Raw genomic sequence first — 16,906 nt, forward strand, 5'->3', positions numbered from 1 at the left:
TTGTAATATTTTCCGTCTTAACTTCGCCTCCTTTAAACACTGTGTTCCCAGCACACCATCGTCAATTACCTTTTTTAATCTTTCTTTTTTTAAAAAAAAATGTTTTTTAATGTTTTTATTTTTGAAGGAGAGAGAGAGAGAGAGACTGAGCATGAGCTGGGGAGGGGCAGACAGAAAGGGAGACACAGAATCCGAAGCAGGCTCCAGGCTCTGAGCTGTCAGCACAGAGCCCGACGCGGGGCTCGAACCCACAAACTGTGAGACTGAGCCGAAGCCGGACGCTCAACTGACTGAGCCACCCAGGCGCCCCTACCTTTTTTAATCTTTCTTTTACACTCATGGAGCCCGCCACTTCCAAAAAGTGCTTTCTAACCTGAAAATTGTTAGTTGACTTTGGTGGCCCAAAATTACCACAAAAATTCATTATTGTCTACGTAGGACAGCTTTGGGTGTTGTATAAAGCTTTTTTTTTTTTCTTTCAATAATCCATCTTGAACATGGTAGACATAGATTTTTCTCGGAAGTATTTAACACAAGAAAGTGAAAAACAGTGATTAACAGACTGACAGAATTTTTTAAAAAGGAAGGAGAAGACCAAGAAAATGTTGATGCCACTGTTTTTTTTTTTTTTAATTTTTTAAGTTTATTTATTTATTTATTTATTTTTTTAATTTTTTTTTAACGTTTATTTATTTTTGAGACAGAGACAGAGCATGAACAGGGGAGGAGCAGAGAGAGAGGGAGACACAGAATCTGAAACAGGCTCCAGGCTCTGAGCTGTCAGCACAGAGCCTGACGCGGGGCTTGAACTCACGGACCGTGAGATCATGACCTGAGCTGAAGTCAGACGCTTAACCGACGAGCCACCCAGGCGCCCCAAGTTTATTTATTTATTTTGAAAGAGAGAGAGAATCCCAAGCAGACTCTGCACTAACAGTGTGGAGGCCGATGCGGGGCTTGAACTCACAAACCATGAGATCATGTCCTGAGCCGAAATCAAGAGTCAGATGCTTACCACTTGTTATCCACCCAGACGCCCCTGAAGCTAGTCTTTTGAGGACACTTTCCTTCTCTTCCTGTCTCTTCCACAATGTGGAGAGGAAAATGTCCAAGTTTTGTGACTCCTGTAAATATTTTACAACTAATGGCCCCAGTAAACCTGTTTTAAATATTTTTCTGACAATGGACATCTGTAAAAATGCTCTGTGGGAAACCGTGCCCCCAACTAAACCAAGTAACTATGATCATTTATCTCTGTGACAGAGCAGAAGGAAAATAAAGGTAATTGGGGATCCCAGCCACGAGGGAAGTTGTTTAGCAGTGCAAATGATCAAACACGAGAGAGTCGTTTGTTTCAATTTCTTGCAAACTAAGAAGCTTGGTTTATTGTTCAAAAAATACGTGTGTTATTTAGTCGGAACGAAAGGCAGTTGGTCCACAAATTGCTCATCATCTTGCTTTTCTGTAAATAGTAAAAACAGATCAAACTGCGATACTGTGATACGTTGGCACAGAGGTATGATTTTGTTGTTGACGTTGATAATAATGATGCTATGGAGATTTAGGGAATTAGAAGGGATGCAGACCCCTTTTATGAGTTATGTTGGTCTTAGTTGGCAGAGCTATCGAGAATTAGAGGTATGGTAAAGGACCTTGGTTTTTCTTCTCATTGGAGGTTTTCCATAAGGTTGGCCTTGAAGTGGCCTTAGGAAGTTGGCAGAATGGGACATCACTTCCTTGCTGCCTGGACACTGGGATGTAAGAGGAGGAAGTGCCTCTATGTGCAAAGACTGCAATGCAATGTGTCATGAGAGAGTCCAGAGTCCCTACGCCTGGAAGGTGGCTTCATACTGTGGAAAGAAGGCTCTGGAGACCTTTGGCCAAAGTGTGCATGTGGACGTGGATGTACACAGGTGGAGGGGTGATGGAATATCAGTCTTTAGTAGGCGTCAGAAGGGAATCGAGTCAAATTTTGTTACATTCACTCAACTCAAAGTTCGATTTCATGGTCTTCTGATCATGCATTAACACCAAACCCAATGGGAGGTATTTATTGTCTATAAATAATGTTAGCATTCCTTATTTTCATAACATGGATAGTTCTCTTTCCAAAAGGTTGTCTCTATACACAGCTGTTATTTTATATTTTGGGGTGCTCAAAATAACCATTAACTTGACACACATTTCTAGAATGTATTTATGCGTTCTTCTACGTCTGGAAGGAACATAAAATTTCTATGCGCACCTTGCCATCAAGAATTTTGAAGACTGTTTCCAGATGTCGTGAGACTAAATATTTATGGCTGAGACTTGGAAGAGTCTTTAAAAATATCCTAATTAGACCTCTTTGGAGGATATATTATTATAAACTTTATACTAATCCCCCCCCCCCCCCGAATTTAGCATGAAAAAAATACTTGGTCAATTTGATTATTCTTTGCCTTTCATTCCTGTGGTCATATCCTAGAACACACCATGCTAAGGCACCGTGGTGCGCTGTAAACGGATTTCAGTTGAGTCAGGATATTGATCTCCTCATCCTTGGAGAGGACCCTCAGTATGCCTCTTAGCCTGCTAGGCTGCAGAAAACATGGTGATTTTCAGAGTGTTCCTTAACGTGCAAGAGGTCGGGCCTACTCTTCCTTAGCCTTGCTTGGTAAACTCCTCTTCTGCTCAACCTTGAAATATGGCAGCGCCCTCGAACTTCATCCTGGGACATTTTTTCTGTATATTATCCTTTTATCTAAAGCTTCCCTTTAAGTTCCCGTTAGTTAACATCCAGCGTAATATTAGTTTCAGGTGTACAATATTGTGATTCGTCACTTCCATTTGTCACCCGGTGCTCGTTACAACAGGTGCCCTGCTTAATCCCCATCACCTTTTCCACCCATTGCCCACCCCTCCCCTCAGGCAACCGTCAGTTTGTTCTCTAGAGTTAGGAGTCTGTTTCTTGTCTATACAGTATCCTTGAGTGACCTCACTTCCTTCTGAGGTTTTAGATCTCTCTTTAACATTCCAGGTTCATCTCCGGTGCCCGTGTGAGATCTTCGCATGCATGTCTCACTAGCACCACCACCTTGACACGGCTGTGATGGACCCCGTTAGTTCCCTGTACCTCCAAGCCTGCTTTTATCCCGGCTTCCCCGTGTCAGTAAAAGGCCCCGCCGACCCACCCACCACCCGTTACTCAAGCCACAGGCGAGGCGTTATATTTGATTCTTTCCTTTACCTTTCCTCCCACATTGATCCATTAGCCAGTCCTGCTGACTCTCTGTCTGAACTTCTTACACAATCTCTTGTGTAAGAATCCATCCACTTTCCCACCATTGCTGCTAGTAATGCATTTGGAGCTGCAACTCTGCCTCTCCTCCACTAATGCAATGGCCGCCTGAGTGTTGCCCTCTTTCCTCCATGAAATCCATTGTCTACGAAGCAGTCAGAACGGCCTTTGGCAAGTGTGAACCGGTCATATCGATCTCCTGAAAGTCAAAATCCATCGCAGTCAAAACCCGATCACCATCCCCAAGCCCCGCAGTCTGGAACTTGACATCTCCCCTGCCTGCTCTGATATCCTCTCGTGCGTTTCAACCTTTCTTTTCCCATCGCGTGTTCCGGGGACAGGGGCTTTTTCAGATATGCCAAACTCTTTCCACTCTTGAGGATCTATACAAACTGTGCCTTCCTTCTGGAACGCTTATTTCTGTCTGTCTCCTAATCTTTCTGTCTATCACGGCTTTCTTCCTCCCTTTTGCTCCCTCACTCCGGAATGCAAGCTTCATGAGAAAGGAGACCTAATGTGTTTTGTTCACTGCTCCCCTGATGTGTCTCTGCCGCCTCAGGAAGTACTGTCGTTAAGAGGCATTGTGCACCATTGTGTATATGCTTTCTACTTTTTTAACGTTTGTTTTGAGAGAGAGAGATGTGGGCGGTGGAGGGAGGGAGAGAGAATCCCAAGCAGGCCCCCCGCCGTCAGCGTGGAGCCCGATGTGGGGCTCGATTCCATGAACCGTGAGATCGTGACCTGAGCTGAAATCAAGAGTCAGCCATTTAACCGACGGAGTCTCCCAGGCACCCCTATAACTTTCCTTTTTGTGAATGTGTTGATTTAGGTAGTTCTGTGAAAGAGTAACATCCATTTCGTTCCTGCCCATCCCTCCAACATTCTTAACGCCCAGAATTTGGACATTGTCCTTTCCAGTAATGAACCCTCTTCTTATTTTTATTTAGTTTTTAGAAATCCTGGTAGAACTTATTCTGTTTTTTGCAAGACTTTGTTTTTATTCACCTTTTGTTTGTCTACATATATATATATATATATATATATAATTTTAATCCTCTTGTGGAGTATACTACATATACAGAAAGGAAGACAAAACATAAATATAAAAAGCTCAGAGTATTATCACAAAAGGAACATCCTTTTAACAATTACCCAGGTAAAGAAATTGAATAAAAAGACCTCTTTGTGCTCCTTCCCATCACTCCTCGGTCCCTCCTTAAAGGTAACCGGCATTCTCATTTTTATGACCCATGCTTCCTCGCTTTCCTTTATAGTTTTACTCCTTCCGGATGTACCCATAACACCACGGATTGGTTTTGCCTGCTTTGCATGTTATGTAAATGGAATCATATAGCATATACTCTCATTGTTATTAGATCTTTACATTTATATCAAATGTACTATTTGCAGAAGTCGGTCATCTGTCATTTTTCCGTTCGTTACTCAGGTCCTTCCTTCTCCCATAGAATATTTGAAGTTGTTTACAGAAACGCATGCACATATAATAAAACAAGGACAAAAGAGTCCAGAAAAACAAAACAACATATTGAGAAAGGAATAAAAATTGTAAAAATTGTATTCAGTCCAGAACTTGGTGTATGAGCTTCTTGGAGCCAATGAAAAAATCGAAATCAAATTCACTGTAATTATATCGTTACTAAAACAAATACATATGCCAGTTCCTCATTTAAAAAAAAATCTGAGAATTTTTTCCGTACATCAGTTTTCCGGAAAATACCCCTAATAATGTCATCGACATCCTCAGTCATATGAAGTAGCGGTTTACACAGGAACTGGGTGCTGTGTGTCTGATAGTTTCAACTCTCCAATTGGTGTATTGGTGTTGTTTTAATCAACTTCACCATTAAGACTAGCAACCTTATTTTCCATTCTAAATTTCTTTAGTCTACATGTTGCTCTTTTTCTCTAAATACAGGAAGTATTTAAATTCAATCATATTGGACTCTTTTATAGTCTTATACTTACTGCTGTAGAAATATATATTTATATTAAATGTATTCATTATTATTAAATATTAAGTATAATTAATTATACATTAATCATAGAATCGTATAATTATATCTTAATTTAATATAAATATAAATATAAAATATTATTAAATATATTGATTATAAAGATATGAATTACATATTTATATATATATATCACAGTGTTTACCTTGTGGGAGAACATTGTATTAGAATATTGAGGTAGAACCTCGTTATAACGGATGTTGTTAAAAGATCATTTATATACCAATTAGAAGCAGGTATCCTGTTGCCAAGGTAGAAATAACCTGCTGTGCTTCTATAACAATTGTACCCTCTGGGCCCTGGCGGGACAGTTACGGACAAATGTCAACAGGTGACTCACTCACGGCCAGTGTGTGTTCAGACGTTGATTTAATGAAGTTGACATAATTTGCGGTTCCTTAAATTGCTACTTCTTACAAAAGCTAGGTCTTGCTGTGCTCTTTTAAGAAGACATACCTCAAACTTAGAGATTTCAAGATACAGATCGTTAGTATCACTTTTATCTGGAAAGACACAGATTTACTTCCATAGATTACTTTGCAATTATTTGTGTAAGAAGTTACTTGTCTACGAAGAGAATGTGCTTGTTCGGATGGGATCCTAAATGACCCTGGCTTTTGGAAGTGAGATTTTACTCGTCTCCCCCACCCCACATCTGTTTCTTCTGTTGTGGTTCTTTATTTTATTTTATTTTTTTCTCCCCTTCTGCCTTTCCTTGTCGGCTCTTTCTGCTCTTCCTTTCTTTCCCTTCCTATTCTCTGCTTCTATGACCTTTTTGGTATCGTTTTCAAACAAGCTGCAATCTGCATCTTTCTAAAAGTCACTGGATGCAGTCAGAGTGGCCTAAAGTTGGTGCTGGGCTATGCCCTGAGTGCTTGCCAAAAACAAACGATTATGGACCTGCCAGAATCCTCGGTCCGTGTTCTTTAATTTCCCCAGAGGTGTGCACCGGAGGAGTATTGCCAAATGTAAGCTCCATTAAATTGCTGAATCATCGCATTGGGGATTTGTGTGCGTGTGTTTTTGTGTGTGTGTGCACACGCGTGTGTGTTTCTGGGAACCAGCTGGCAATGATAAGACTGCAGCCACTGATTACCAATCAGGTTTCCATTAAGACCACGCTTCCCCCCACCGAAAGGCCTGTCACATTTATTTGTATAAGACCTCGACAGAGCCTCACTACGTATAGCAAACCAAATGATGGCAATTGTTCATCGCGTAGGACGCAGAAAACCTATGTCCTAGGTTTTCAAGAAAACGCAGTCTCTCCTTTCTATTGGCAATGCCATTTGAACTTCAATAAAGAATAGTTGCTTGCTATTTTAGTAGCCTGGATTAACAGCTTCAAAAAAGATCCTTTTAAGGAGGTCAGATGGGAAAGGAACAGAGCCAGATTTTTTCTTTTCTTTTTTTTTTTTTTCCTCTCCTGCCCAAAGAGGGAATCATGTCTCCCAGTGAATCATCTGTCTCCCAAAATGGTTACAGAGTCCAAAGGGAATTTCATCCATCCTGTTTTGCTCAGGAAGAGGGAAGATCTGTGTGGTGGGTACAGGAAAGAAATTACTTTTTTTTTTTTTTTTTTGCTAGATATAAAACCAGAACAATTCCTCAACCTCCGAGTTCTTATGCCATGCCAAGATAAGCCTTGTTCTTAAATTCACATGTTTTAAATCGATAAGATTATTAAGCACTAGAATAATAGGCTTCTTTTTTATTATCCCTTTTCAGGCAAAACTGCGAAGTTGTATTTTCTGTTTTTTTCTCCTTTCTTCTCCCCCCGCCTCTGTTATTCATTCCTTAATTTTTTTGTTTCAGTATAAAAAAGAATCAATCCCAAGTGAAACAAGGAAAGGGGTTTGAATCCCTTCTTTTCTGCTAAGAATTTATCATGCAGAATATGCCTTTACTGTGGTGAATGTTTTCCCCAAACCACTTCTGACTTCATTAGATCATGTTTAATATTAATGTACTGCGATTGCTTTTGGCAAAAGGTCCTTCGCTTTGCCATTCTTTTGAACAAAGCACATTGTGGTTGATTTTTTTTCTAAGGGAATGAAATGTTTGTTATAATTTTATTATAATTGCTTTCTTTGTTGCTTCTTGTTAAACCCCCCTGGCCTGTGAATAGCTGCGACACTGTTGGGTACATGTGTATGGGTTTAAATATATATATATTTTTTTAGTTCTGCAGAATTTGCTGGAAGTTAAATCAACTCTTACTCCAAAAACAGGTTTGATTTTGCCACGAGGTGACTTTGGCTGCTTATATGGCCTGACATTGATATTTAGTTAAGCATATACGTAAATGGGTCTTTAATGTGAAATAGAAAAATTTGCTATCGGTGAATCCCTTGAATAAGGCTGGGCCATAACCATTCCTTTGCAGTAAAAACAACTCGGAGTTGTTGGTGAGAAAGATTTTGAGTTATTTTTTTCCCACCTACATTAGTATGTCGTGTTTTGCATTTTCATGTCAGACTCATAAATCAATGTTGGAAGTCTCAGTGACTTATTCTGTAGGACTTTGTTTAGTGCAATGCTACTTTCTGAATACTGCTTTCTATTGTATGTATTTAAAAATTAAGATCCCCAAATCAAAAAAAAAAAAAAAAAAGATGATTCTTAGTTCGACTGTGAGACAGGCGCGTTTTTGTGAAATTTATTCTTAAGGATCTTACATTTTGATGCTATTACAGTTTTTTTTTAATTTTTAAATCCAGTTCTCTAATTGTGATGGTTTATAGACATACAGGAGATTTTTGTGTTATTAAAGTGGTACCAAGCGCCCTTGCTAAGTTTACTTACAATGTCAAGCTCATTTGTAGGTTCTTTTGAGTTTTTTGTATACACAAACATATCATCTGTGAGGAAAGACAGTTTTTAGATCTGCTTTTCCTTTCCTTCTACCTTTTACTTGTTTTGCTTGTCTCATTGCTCTGGCCAGGGTGCCGTGATGGATAGAAATAGCAGGTGTCTCATTCCTGATCTGAGGTGGAAGGCTTTCAGTATTTCACAGTTAAATACAAGGTTTACTTTTTTGATTTGCTTCTTATAAATGTCCTTCATCAAATTAAGGCAGTTGTGTTCCATTCCCACTTGGCTGAGATTTTATATAATGATTAAATCCTGGATTTTAGATAGTTTTACTACCTGACATCTCCTGAGATGGTCAGATGATATTCTTTTCTGTTAATATGCTGCATTATATTGGTTGATTTTTGAATGTTAATTTGTCCTTTTTTTTTTTAATTTTTTTTCAACGTTTTTTATTTATTTTTGGGACAGAGAGAGACAGAGCATGAACGGGGGAGGGGCAGAGAGAGAGGGAGACACAGAATCGGAAACAGGCTCCAGGCTCCGAGCCATCAGCCCAGAGCCTGATGCGGGGCTCGAACTCACGGACTGCGAGATCGTGACCTGGCTGAAGTCGGACGCTTAACCGACTGCGCCACCCAGGTGCCCCTAATTTGTCCTTTAATTCCTAGGAAATCCCTACCTGGTGACTACATAATAACCTCTAATATATTGCTAATTTGGTTTGGGACTAGTTTAAAAAGTTTTTTGTTTGGTTTGGGGTTTTTTTTGCTATGCTTATTTAAGAGACTTGCCTTTAATTCTGCTTTCTTGTGATGTCCCTGTTGGATATTGGTATTGAGATTATGCTAGGTTCTGAAAGAAAATAAATTGGGAAGTGTTCTCTCTTTCTATTCTTTGGAAGAGTTTGTATAAAATCAGTGTATCTCTTAGAAGTTCGGAACAATGGATAGTAAGTGTAATGGATTCATTAAAAAACATTTTTTTTTATTAAGTAAACTCTACTCCCAATATGGGCACTTGAACTCACAACCCTGAAATGGAGAGTCACACGCTCCACCGACTGAGCTAGCCAGGTGCCCTGAAATGGGACTCTTTTTTTTTTAATTTTTTTTAACGTTTATTTATTTTTGAGACAGAGCATGAACGGGGGAGGGTCAGAGAGAGGGAGACACAGAATCCGAAACAGGCTCCAGGCTCTGAGCTGTCAGCACAGAGCCTGACGCAGGGCTTGAACTCACGGACCTCGAGATCATGACCTGAGCCGAAGTCGGCCACTTAACCGACTGAGCCATGAAATGGGACTCATTTTTATGCAGATACAAAACCATCTACATTTTAAATTTCTTTCCTGCCAGGCTTCACAAGTTGAGGGTTTTTTTTTTTTTTTCAGAAGTATTCAGAAGTATTATTCAGAAGCACTTATTCAGGAGTATTTTCGGACAAATTTTATAATCTATTACAGTTTGTTCTTATCTCTTAGTATTAGGAGAATCTGTAGTATGTTACTGTTTCATTCCTCATTTTGGTAAAATATGCCCTTCTCTCGCTCTTCTCTTTTTTTTCTTAAACAGTTAAAAAACTATATTTTTATGCAAATTGCAAAATTTATATTATATATTATATTATTATATATTATATAACTATTATATTTATATATAAATACACTTATATTTTTATTATATCCTTCCTTTGACATGTTTTAGTTAAATTCGCTGTTTTTTTTTAACATCTGATGCTTTAAAAAAAAATTTTTTTTAAGTTAGAGAGAGAGAGAGAGAGAGAGAAAGAATCCCAAGCAAACTCAGTGCTATCAGTGTGGAGCCCATTTTGAGGCTCGAACTCACAAACTGTGAGATCATGACCTGAGCCAAAACCAAGAGTCTAGTGCTTAACCAACTGAGCCACCCAGGCACCCCTAACATCTGATGCTTTTAAAGGTTTTTTTCCTCAGAGCATAGCTTCGGTTGCATCCCACACACTTAAATGTCATATTTTCATTATCATTCAATTAAAATACATTACAAATATGTTGTGATTTCTTTTTTTTTTTTAACGTTTATTTATTTTTGAGACAGAGAGAGACACAGCATGAACGGGGGAGGGGCAGAGAGAGAGGGAGACACAGAATCGGAAGCAGGCTCCAGGCTCTGAGCCATCAGCCCAGAGCCCGACGTGGGGCTCGAACTCACGGACCGCGAGATCGTGACCTGAGCTGAAGTCGGACGCTTAACCGACTGAGCCACCCAGTCGCCCCACAAATATGTTGTGATTTCTTCTTTTACGATGAGTTATTTAGAAATGCATTGTTTAGGGCGCCTGGGTGGTCCAGTCAGTTAAGTGTCAACTTTGACCCAGGTCGTGATCTCATGGCTCCTGAGTTCCAGCCCCACGTCCGGCTCTGTGCTGACAGCTCAGAGCCTGGAGCCTGCTTTGGATTCTGTGTGTCCCTCTCTCTCTGCCCCTCCCCTGCTTGCACATTCTCTCTTTCAAAAATAAAATAAACATTTAAAAAAAAAAAAGAAATGTGTTGTTTAATTTTCTAATATTTGGGAATTTGCTAGTTTTGTTCTATTACTGATTTTTAGACTGTTATGGTGGCCATAGGTGGTAACTCTGTGGTTGCAATTTTTTGAAATTTGTTAAGACTTGAGGCACCTGGGTGGCTTGATCAGTTAGGTGGCCGACTTCAGCTCAGGTCATGATTTCACAGTTCATGGGTTCGAGCCTCGCGTTGGGCTCTGTGTTGACAGCTCAGAGCCTGGAGCCCGCTTTGGATTCTGTGTCCCCCTTTTTCTCCACCCTTCCTCCCCACCCCCCACCCCCCCCCCCCCCGTCTCTCAAAAGTAAACATTAAAAAAATAAAAAAAGACTTGATTTATGCCTCAACAGATGGTCAGTTTGGGTTAATGTCTTATTTGTGCTAAACAAGAACGTCTAGTCCGCCATTGTTGATGACAGTGTTTAATACATGCCAGTTTGGTCAACTTTGCTAGTCATGTTGCTCAAATATTCTACATCTTTACAGACTTTTTTCCCTACTGGTTCTTAGAGTTGCTGAGAGGGAACTTTAGTCTACTTTGTCTCCAATTAATATATCATACAATTATTCCATCTTTTCTACTTTTTTACTTTCAGTCTTTCAACATATCTCAACATATTTCACCATATCTCAGGTGTGCTTTTACAAAGTCAGCCACTTACCTGACCAAGCCACCCGGGCACCCCAAGGCATAAGTCAAAACAGTATATTGCTATTATGGCTTTTAAAATTCAGTTTGATACTTTTGTCTTTTAAAAAAATATATTATTTTTGAGAGAGAGAGAAAGAGTGACAGAGTGTGAGAGGTGTGAGAGGCGGAGGGGCAGAGGGAAAGGGAGACACAGAACCCGAAGCAGGCTCCAGGCTCCAAGCTTCGAGCTGTCAGCACAGAGCCCGACGCGGGGCTCGAACTCACGAACCGTGAGATCATGACCTGAGCTGAAGTTGGACGCTCAACCGACTGAGCCACCCAGGCACCCCTTTGCTGTTTGTTTTCAACTTGTCTCACATTTCTTCCGTTTCCTTATTTCTTTACTCCTATTATATTAAAGTATTTTTGCTGTTACATTTCCCCCCATTGGTTTGTGAGATATCAGTTATTTAAGAAAGCTATTTTAGTGGTTACATACGTGTTATAACATACAATTCTAATTTCATATAAATTGATATTTTGATCACTTCCCTGACAATCCAAGAACCGTAGAGCGATTTACCTCTACTTGGTCCCTTCTGCAATTTGTCACCACTGGAATGTATTTTAATCACGCATAAATTTAAAACTCCATAAGATATTGCAATTGTTTTATGCCATGAACATTGATTTATTCTTATCCACGTATTCTCGTTCTCCAGTGCGCCTCTTTTCTTCCTTCATTTCTTGGCTTCCACATATAATGGTTTTCTTCTGCTCCTACTTGCTTTCAGTGTGGGTTTTCTCTTGGCAGACCATTTCAGTTTATTTTTCTGGAAACGTCTTTATTTTGCCTTCATTTTTTCATGTGTTCACTCAGTACAGAAATTTAGATTGGCAATTATTTTCTATCCGTACTTTGCAGACAATTCCATTGTCTTCTGGCTTTCATCATTTTGGAGGAGGTCAGCTCTCCCTTTTATTGTTGTACCTTTGACAGTCATGTTTTCTTTTTCTGATTGATTTCAAATTTCTATTCTCTGTAATTTTTAGCAGTTTTAGTGTCATATGGCTAGAGGTCTTTTTCTTTGTGTTTATCCTGATTTGGGTTCATAGTGGAACACAAATACCATGGAGCAATATCTTTCATTAATTTTGAAAGGTGATTGGCTGTTGCCTTTTTAAATATAATCTTAGTCCTGTTTTTCTCTCCTCCAAGGGAAACTTCCATTGCATGTATGTTAGGCCTTTTCTCCATGTTCCCTGGGTCTCTTATGCTCATCTGTAGATTTTTCATCCCTTTAGTCTCTCCATACTTCAGCATGGAGATTTTCTTCTGACTTATTTTCCAATTTACTAATCTTCTCAGTGGATCTCATCTGTCATTGAACATAGTTTTTGAGTTCTTTTTATACGTTTTTTTAAACTTTTTATTTTACTTATTTATTTTTTAAATGCTTATTTTATTTTGAGGGCGAGAGACCGAGCATGAACAGGGGAGGGGTAGAGAGAGAGAGAGACACCCACACAGAATCAGAAGCAGGCTCCAGGCTCTGAGCTGTCAGCACAGAGCCTAATGCAGGGCTGGATCGCACCAACTGCAAGATTGTGACCTGAGCTGAAGTCGGACGCTCAACTGACTGAGCCACCCAGGCACCCCTTTATTTTATTTTTTGAGAGAGAGAGACAGAGCGCAAGCAGGGGAGGGGCAGAGAGAGACACACACACAAAATCCGAAGCAGGCTCCAGGCTCTGAGCTGTCAGCACAGAGCCCGACGCGGGGCTGGAACCCACGAACTGTGAGATCATGACCTGAACCAAAGTTGGACACTCAACCAACTGAGCCACCCAGGCATGCCTATTTTTTTTTTTTTTTGAGTTCTTACATTCAATGATTAAACTTGCAGTTTAAAAATTTCTTTCGCATATTTTATTTATAGATTCTAATTCTCTACTGTAATTCTCCAGCTCCTTTTTAAAAATTTCCTCTAGTTCTGTTTCCGTTCCTTCTCTCATGAGTTTTTTTTTTTTCCCCCGAACTTTTCAGTCATTTGATCATATATATATTTTTTAATGCCTGGTAGTTTGTCATTGATTGCTGAACAGCATACATGAAAGGTGTAGAGACAATGAAGCGATGGATGATGAGATGTGTTTGCTCCAGAGAGGACAGGCTTCTGGCACCAGAGGTAGCTAGAAGAATGTCAGAGAAACTTCATCTATTTTGTGTTTGAGCTGACTCAAATCAGGACTTGCGTCGTCTTGAGGACTAATCTATTCTTGCTTCATCCTTTGGCTGTGGTAGAGGTCAGCAAACTTTATCGGCGTAAAGTCAAGCAGGAAATATTTTAGGCTTTGCAGGCCTACGGTCTCTGTTGCAACTGCTCACACCGTCATTATAGCACAAAAACATCCATAAGCAACGTTAGTAAGTGTGGTTGTATTCCACCAAAACTTTATTGAGAAAATCTGGTGGTGGACCAGACTCACCCTGCAGATCATTTCTCTCCAACCTCTTTCCCAGGGTATGGCTCTCCAGGGGCCTCCTCTCAAAACCTGGGTTATTTAACCCAACACTCCTTCTCTGCAGAGAGCCCTGAACCTCAGTTTTTGCCTCCCTATCCCTGTGAAACTATTGTTAGATCCGTGAATCTTCTTATCTCATTAGCGACAACTTCTAAATTAACAAATACCCAGGGAGGACGAACAACACCAAGCGTGGGCGTCACCCCTTCGCGCTTTCCTTCTCTCCAGGAGCTTCACTTTTAAGATAGTCACCTGGGTAACTGCCTGATGTCATCACAGATTTTTTAAAATATATTTTAGTGTAATTTTTTTTTTTTTTTTTTTTTTGGTCTTTTACCTAGCTTTTCTCCTTGTTCTTGGTACAAGTAGTTTATCAGAGCCAGGAGCAGATGAGGGTCTTTTTTGAAATTCAGACTCACCGTTGCCTCAACAAAGAGTGGAAAAGCCGTCTTTGTGTCTTGGATTCTGTGCCAGAAATTGTCAGACTGAAGAATCCAGCTGGCTGCCCCCCACCCTTAAGTGATAACTTACCTTGAATCTGTCCACTTCTCCGCCTGTGGACCTCTTCTTCCCTGACACTCATCTAAAACAGCCTTCTAATTCTCCTGGTATGCTTTGTCTGATTCATTCTCTGCTTGGTAGCTAGAGGGATTCTTTTTTTAACGTCTGTTTGTTTATTTTTGAGTGAGAGAGAAAGGGGGGGATGGGTGAGGGGCAGAGAGAGAGAGAGGGAGGGAGAGAGAATCCCTAGCAGGCTTCTCACTGTAAGTGCAGCGTCCAACACGGGGCTCAGTCCCACCACCCGTGAGATCACGGTCTGAGCTGAAATCAAGAGTCGGATGTTTAACCGACTGAGCCACCCAGGTGCCCCTCACATTTACGTTTTGTAAGAATCCCTCCAGAGCCTCTCCCACCTCAGTGCCTTTGCACATGGTCTACGTGACCATGATCTTCTTACTTTTCCTTCACATTAAGTTCTCCGTCAAGTCTCAGCCAAGGTTAACTCTCTCTACAAAGCCTTTTGTGACTCCTAGATTCTGGTCTAAATCTAGAGTACTTCGTATTCCCCCAGTGATATTCCTCGTCCCTCTAATGACGGAATTGTATGTGTTTACTTATTTGTAGCCCCTAAACGACTATGAGCTTCAAGGGGCATGAATGTCTGTATCTCAGTCTTGAATCATTGCGTCTAGCATTGTGCCCTGCCCATAGCAAGTGCTTCTTTGTTGAAGGAATGAATGAATGAATGAATGAAATGCTTTAAATAAATAAATGAAATGCTTTAAATAAATGCTCTAAATATATTTGGCATATTTACTGTTATTATGATATTTACATTCATTGATTCTCAATATAACTTTGCAAGCTGGGAAAGCAGTATTATTTCTGTTTTAAAATGGGCAAGTGGTGGGGCACCTGGGTGGCTCAGTCGGTTAAGCGTCCGACTTCGGCTCAGGTCACGATCTTGCGGCCTGTGAGTTCGAGCCCCCCGTCGGGTTCTGGGCTGATGGCTCAGAGCCTGGAGCCTGCTTCCGATTCTGTGTCTCCCTCTCTCCCTGCCCCTCCCCCATTCATGCTCTGTCTCTCTCTGTCTCAAAAATAAACAAACGTTAAAAAAAAATTTTTTTTTTAAATAAAATGGGCAAGTGGTGGGGCACCTGGCTGGCTCAGTGGAACAGGTGGCTCTTGATCTCAGGGTCATGAGTTTGAGCCCCATGTTGGGAGAGATGGTGACACCTTGATTAATCAACAGGTGTGGCGACTTTTAGAGAGTTTCCTCATTCACCATAAGTAAAACTTTTCTTTCCCCCGTGGCTCCATGTTAGCCCAGATCAAGATACAGGGGAAGGGGATGTGACAAGTGGCAAATCCTCCTTTTCGTGGTGAGATTGTGTACAGAAAATTCCAGGAGTTTGTCAGAGGATGGTCATTCCTGTTGGCAAATTACTGTGTAATCGAGGCCTGTAATTTACCCCCAGTTTGTGAATTCTCATAAATGGATAATAGTAACTTCGAAGAAGTGTGCGGTTCCTGGGAGATTGAGAATGGGCTCCAGATTCACCACCTTGTCCGATTCCTTTCCTGACAGACTATGCAGTCCTTGAGTTGTTAAAAGGAAGAAGTTCATATGTGAACCCTGTAATGTGATGAGTGGAAGCAGTCTCCTCTGTGGTCTCTTAAAGGGAATATTAAAGGGAAATAGTAAATAATATTAATATTTCAAAAGAGTTTGCCATTAAATTCCATTCTGAAATGAAAAAAAACATGTATATCATTTTTGTAGGTTTGTGTGGGTGGGGAAAGCTATCCATCTTGTTCCTTTACCCATAAACTCTGTCCTACGAAGTGTGTAATAGGCAGTTACATTGCAGAGATCAATACCTGGCAATCAGAGAGGCGGGGCAGACAGTATCTGAAGCGTTTTCTAACACCTGCCTCTTGAAAGCTACTCCATGGAGGCCACTGGTCCAGACAAGAAACTGAAAGTGGACGTATGGGTAGACAAGCCAGAAAACATGGATTTTTCCTGGCTCCCGTCCTGGCTTGGCTGGAAAGTGAAAGGCCATTTTCATTCATGTCTTTTAGGTAGCATCCTTTTCAAGTGGATGACCATGGAATCCGAGAAGATCTCAGAGAAGCAGGAAGAAATTCTCTCTATCCTGGAAGAAAAATTTCCCGGCTTGCCCCCGAGAGAGGACATTATCAACGTCCTGCAGGAGACCCAATTCAGCGCTCAGGGTGAGTGACTCTGTCCCCCGGCTCTGTCACAGCGCCTGAGTGGGGATGGTTTCTGGGATGGCACGTTGCCAGCGCCTTTGTTTTCTTCCCTACTATCCGTGCTTGTGGGAGATTTTCAGGCACACGATGTTGACTCGCCTGGAAGCGGGCAGCCCGTACCGCAGACTCACCTCTGGGGCCTTTGTGTCTGCATGTATGGGTAATTCACGCGTCTAACGTGCACCCTGGATGCCTCATTACATGAAATCCCTGTGCCGAGAAGGTTCTATTCTGAGCAATGTGGCAGGAGCAACGTCAAGTACAACGGGATTTCATAAATCAATTAATTTTAGAAAAAGAAA

General features: G+C 40.8%; 1 protein-coding gene across 7 annotated transcripts in view; it reads left to right on the forward strand.

Annotated features, from left to right (window-relative positions):
- Positions 1-16,906, forward strand: part of PRUNE2 (prune homolog 2 with BCH domain) — a 274,101-nt gene that overhangs the window by 70,768 nt on the left and 186,427 nt on the right. For all 7 annotated transcript variants that reach the window (XR_009251811.1, XM_058695657.1, XM_058695659.1 and 4 more), the window contains exon 5: positions 16,413-16,565. Coding sequence is in view for 6 of the 7 variants with exons in the window: in XM_058695657.1 (XP_058551640.1) it covers positions 16,413-16,565 (153 nt within the window). In the remaining variant the exon portion in view is untranslated. The remainder of the gene's footprint in view (positions 1-16,412; positions 16,566-16,906) is intronic.

This window comes from Neofelis nebulosa, chromosome 12 (genome assembly GCF_028018385.1).
Source record: "Neofelis nebulosa isolate mNeoNeb1 chromosome 12, mNeoNeb1.pri, whole genome shotgun sequence".
Lineage (NCBI taxonomy): Eukaryota > Metazoa > Chordata > Mammalia > Carnivora > Felidae > Neofelis > Neofelis nebulosa.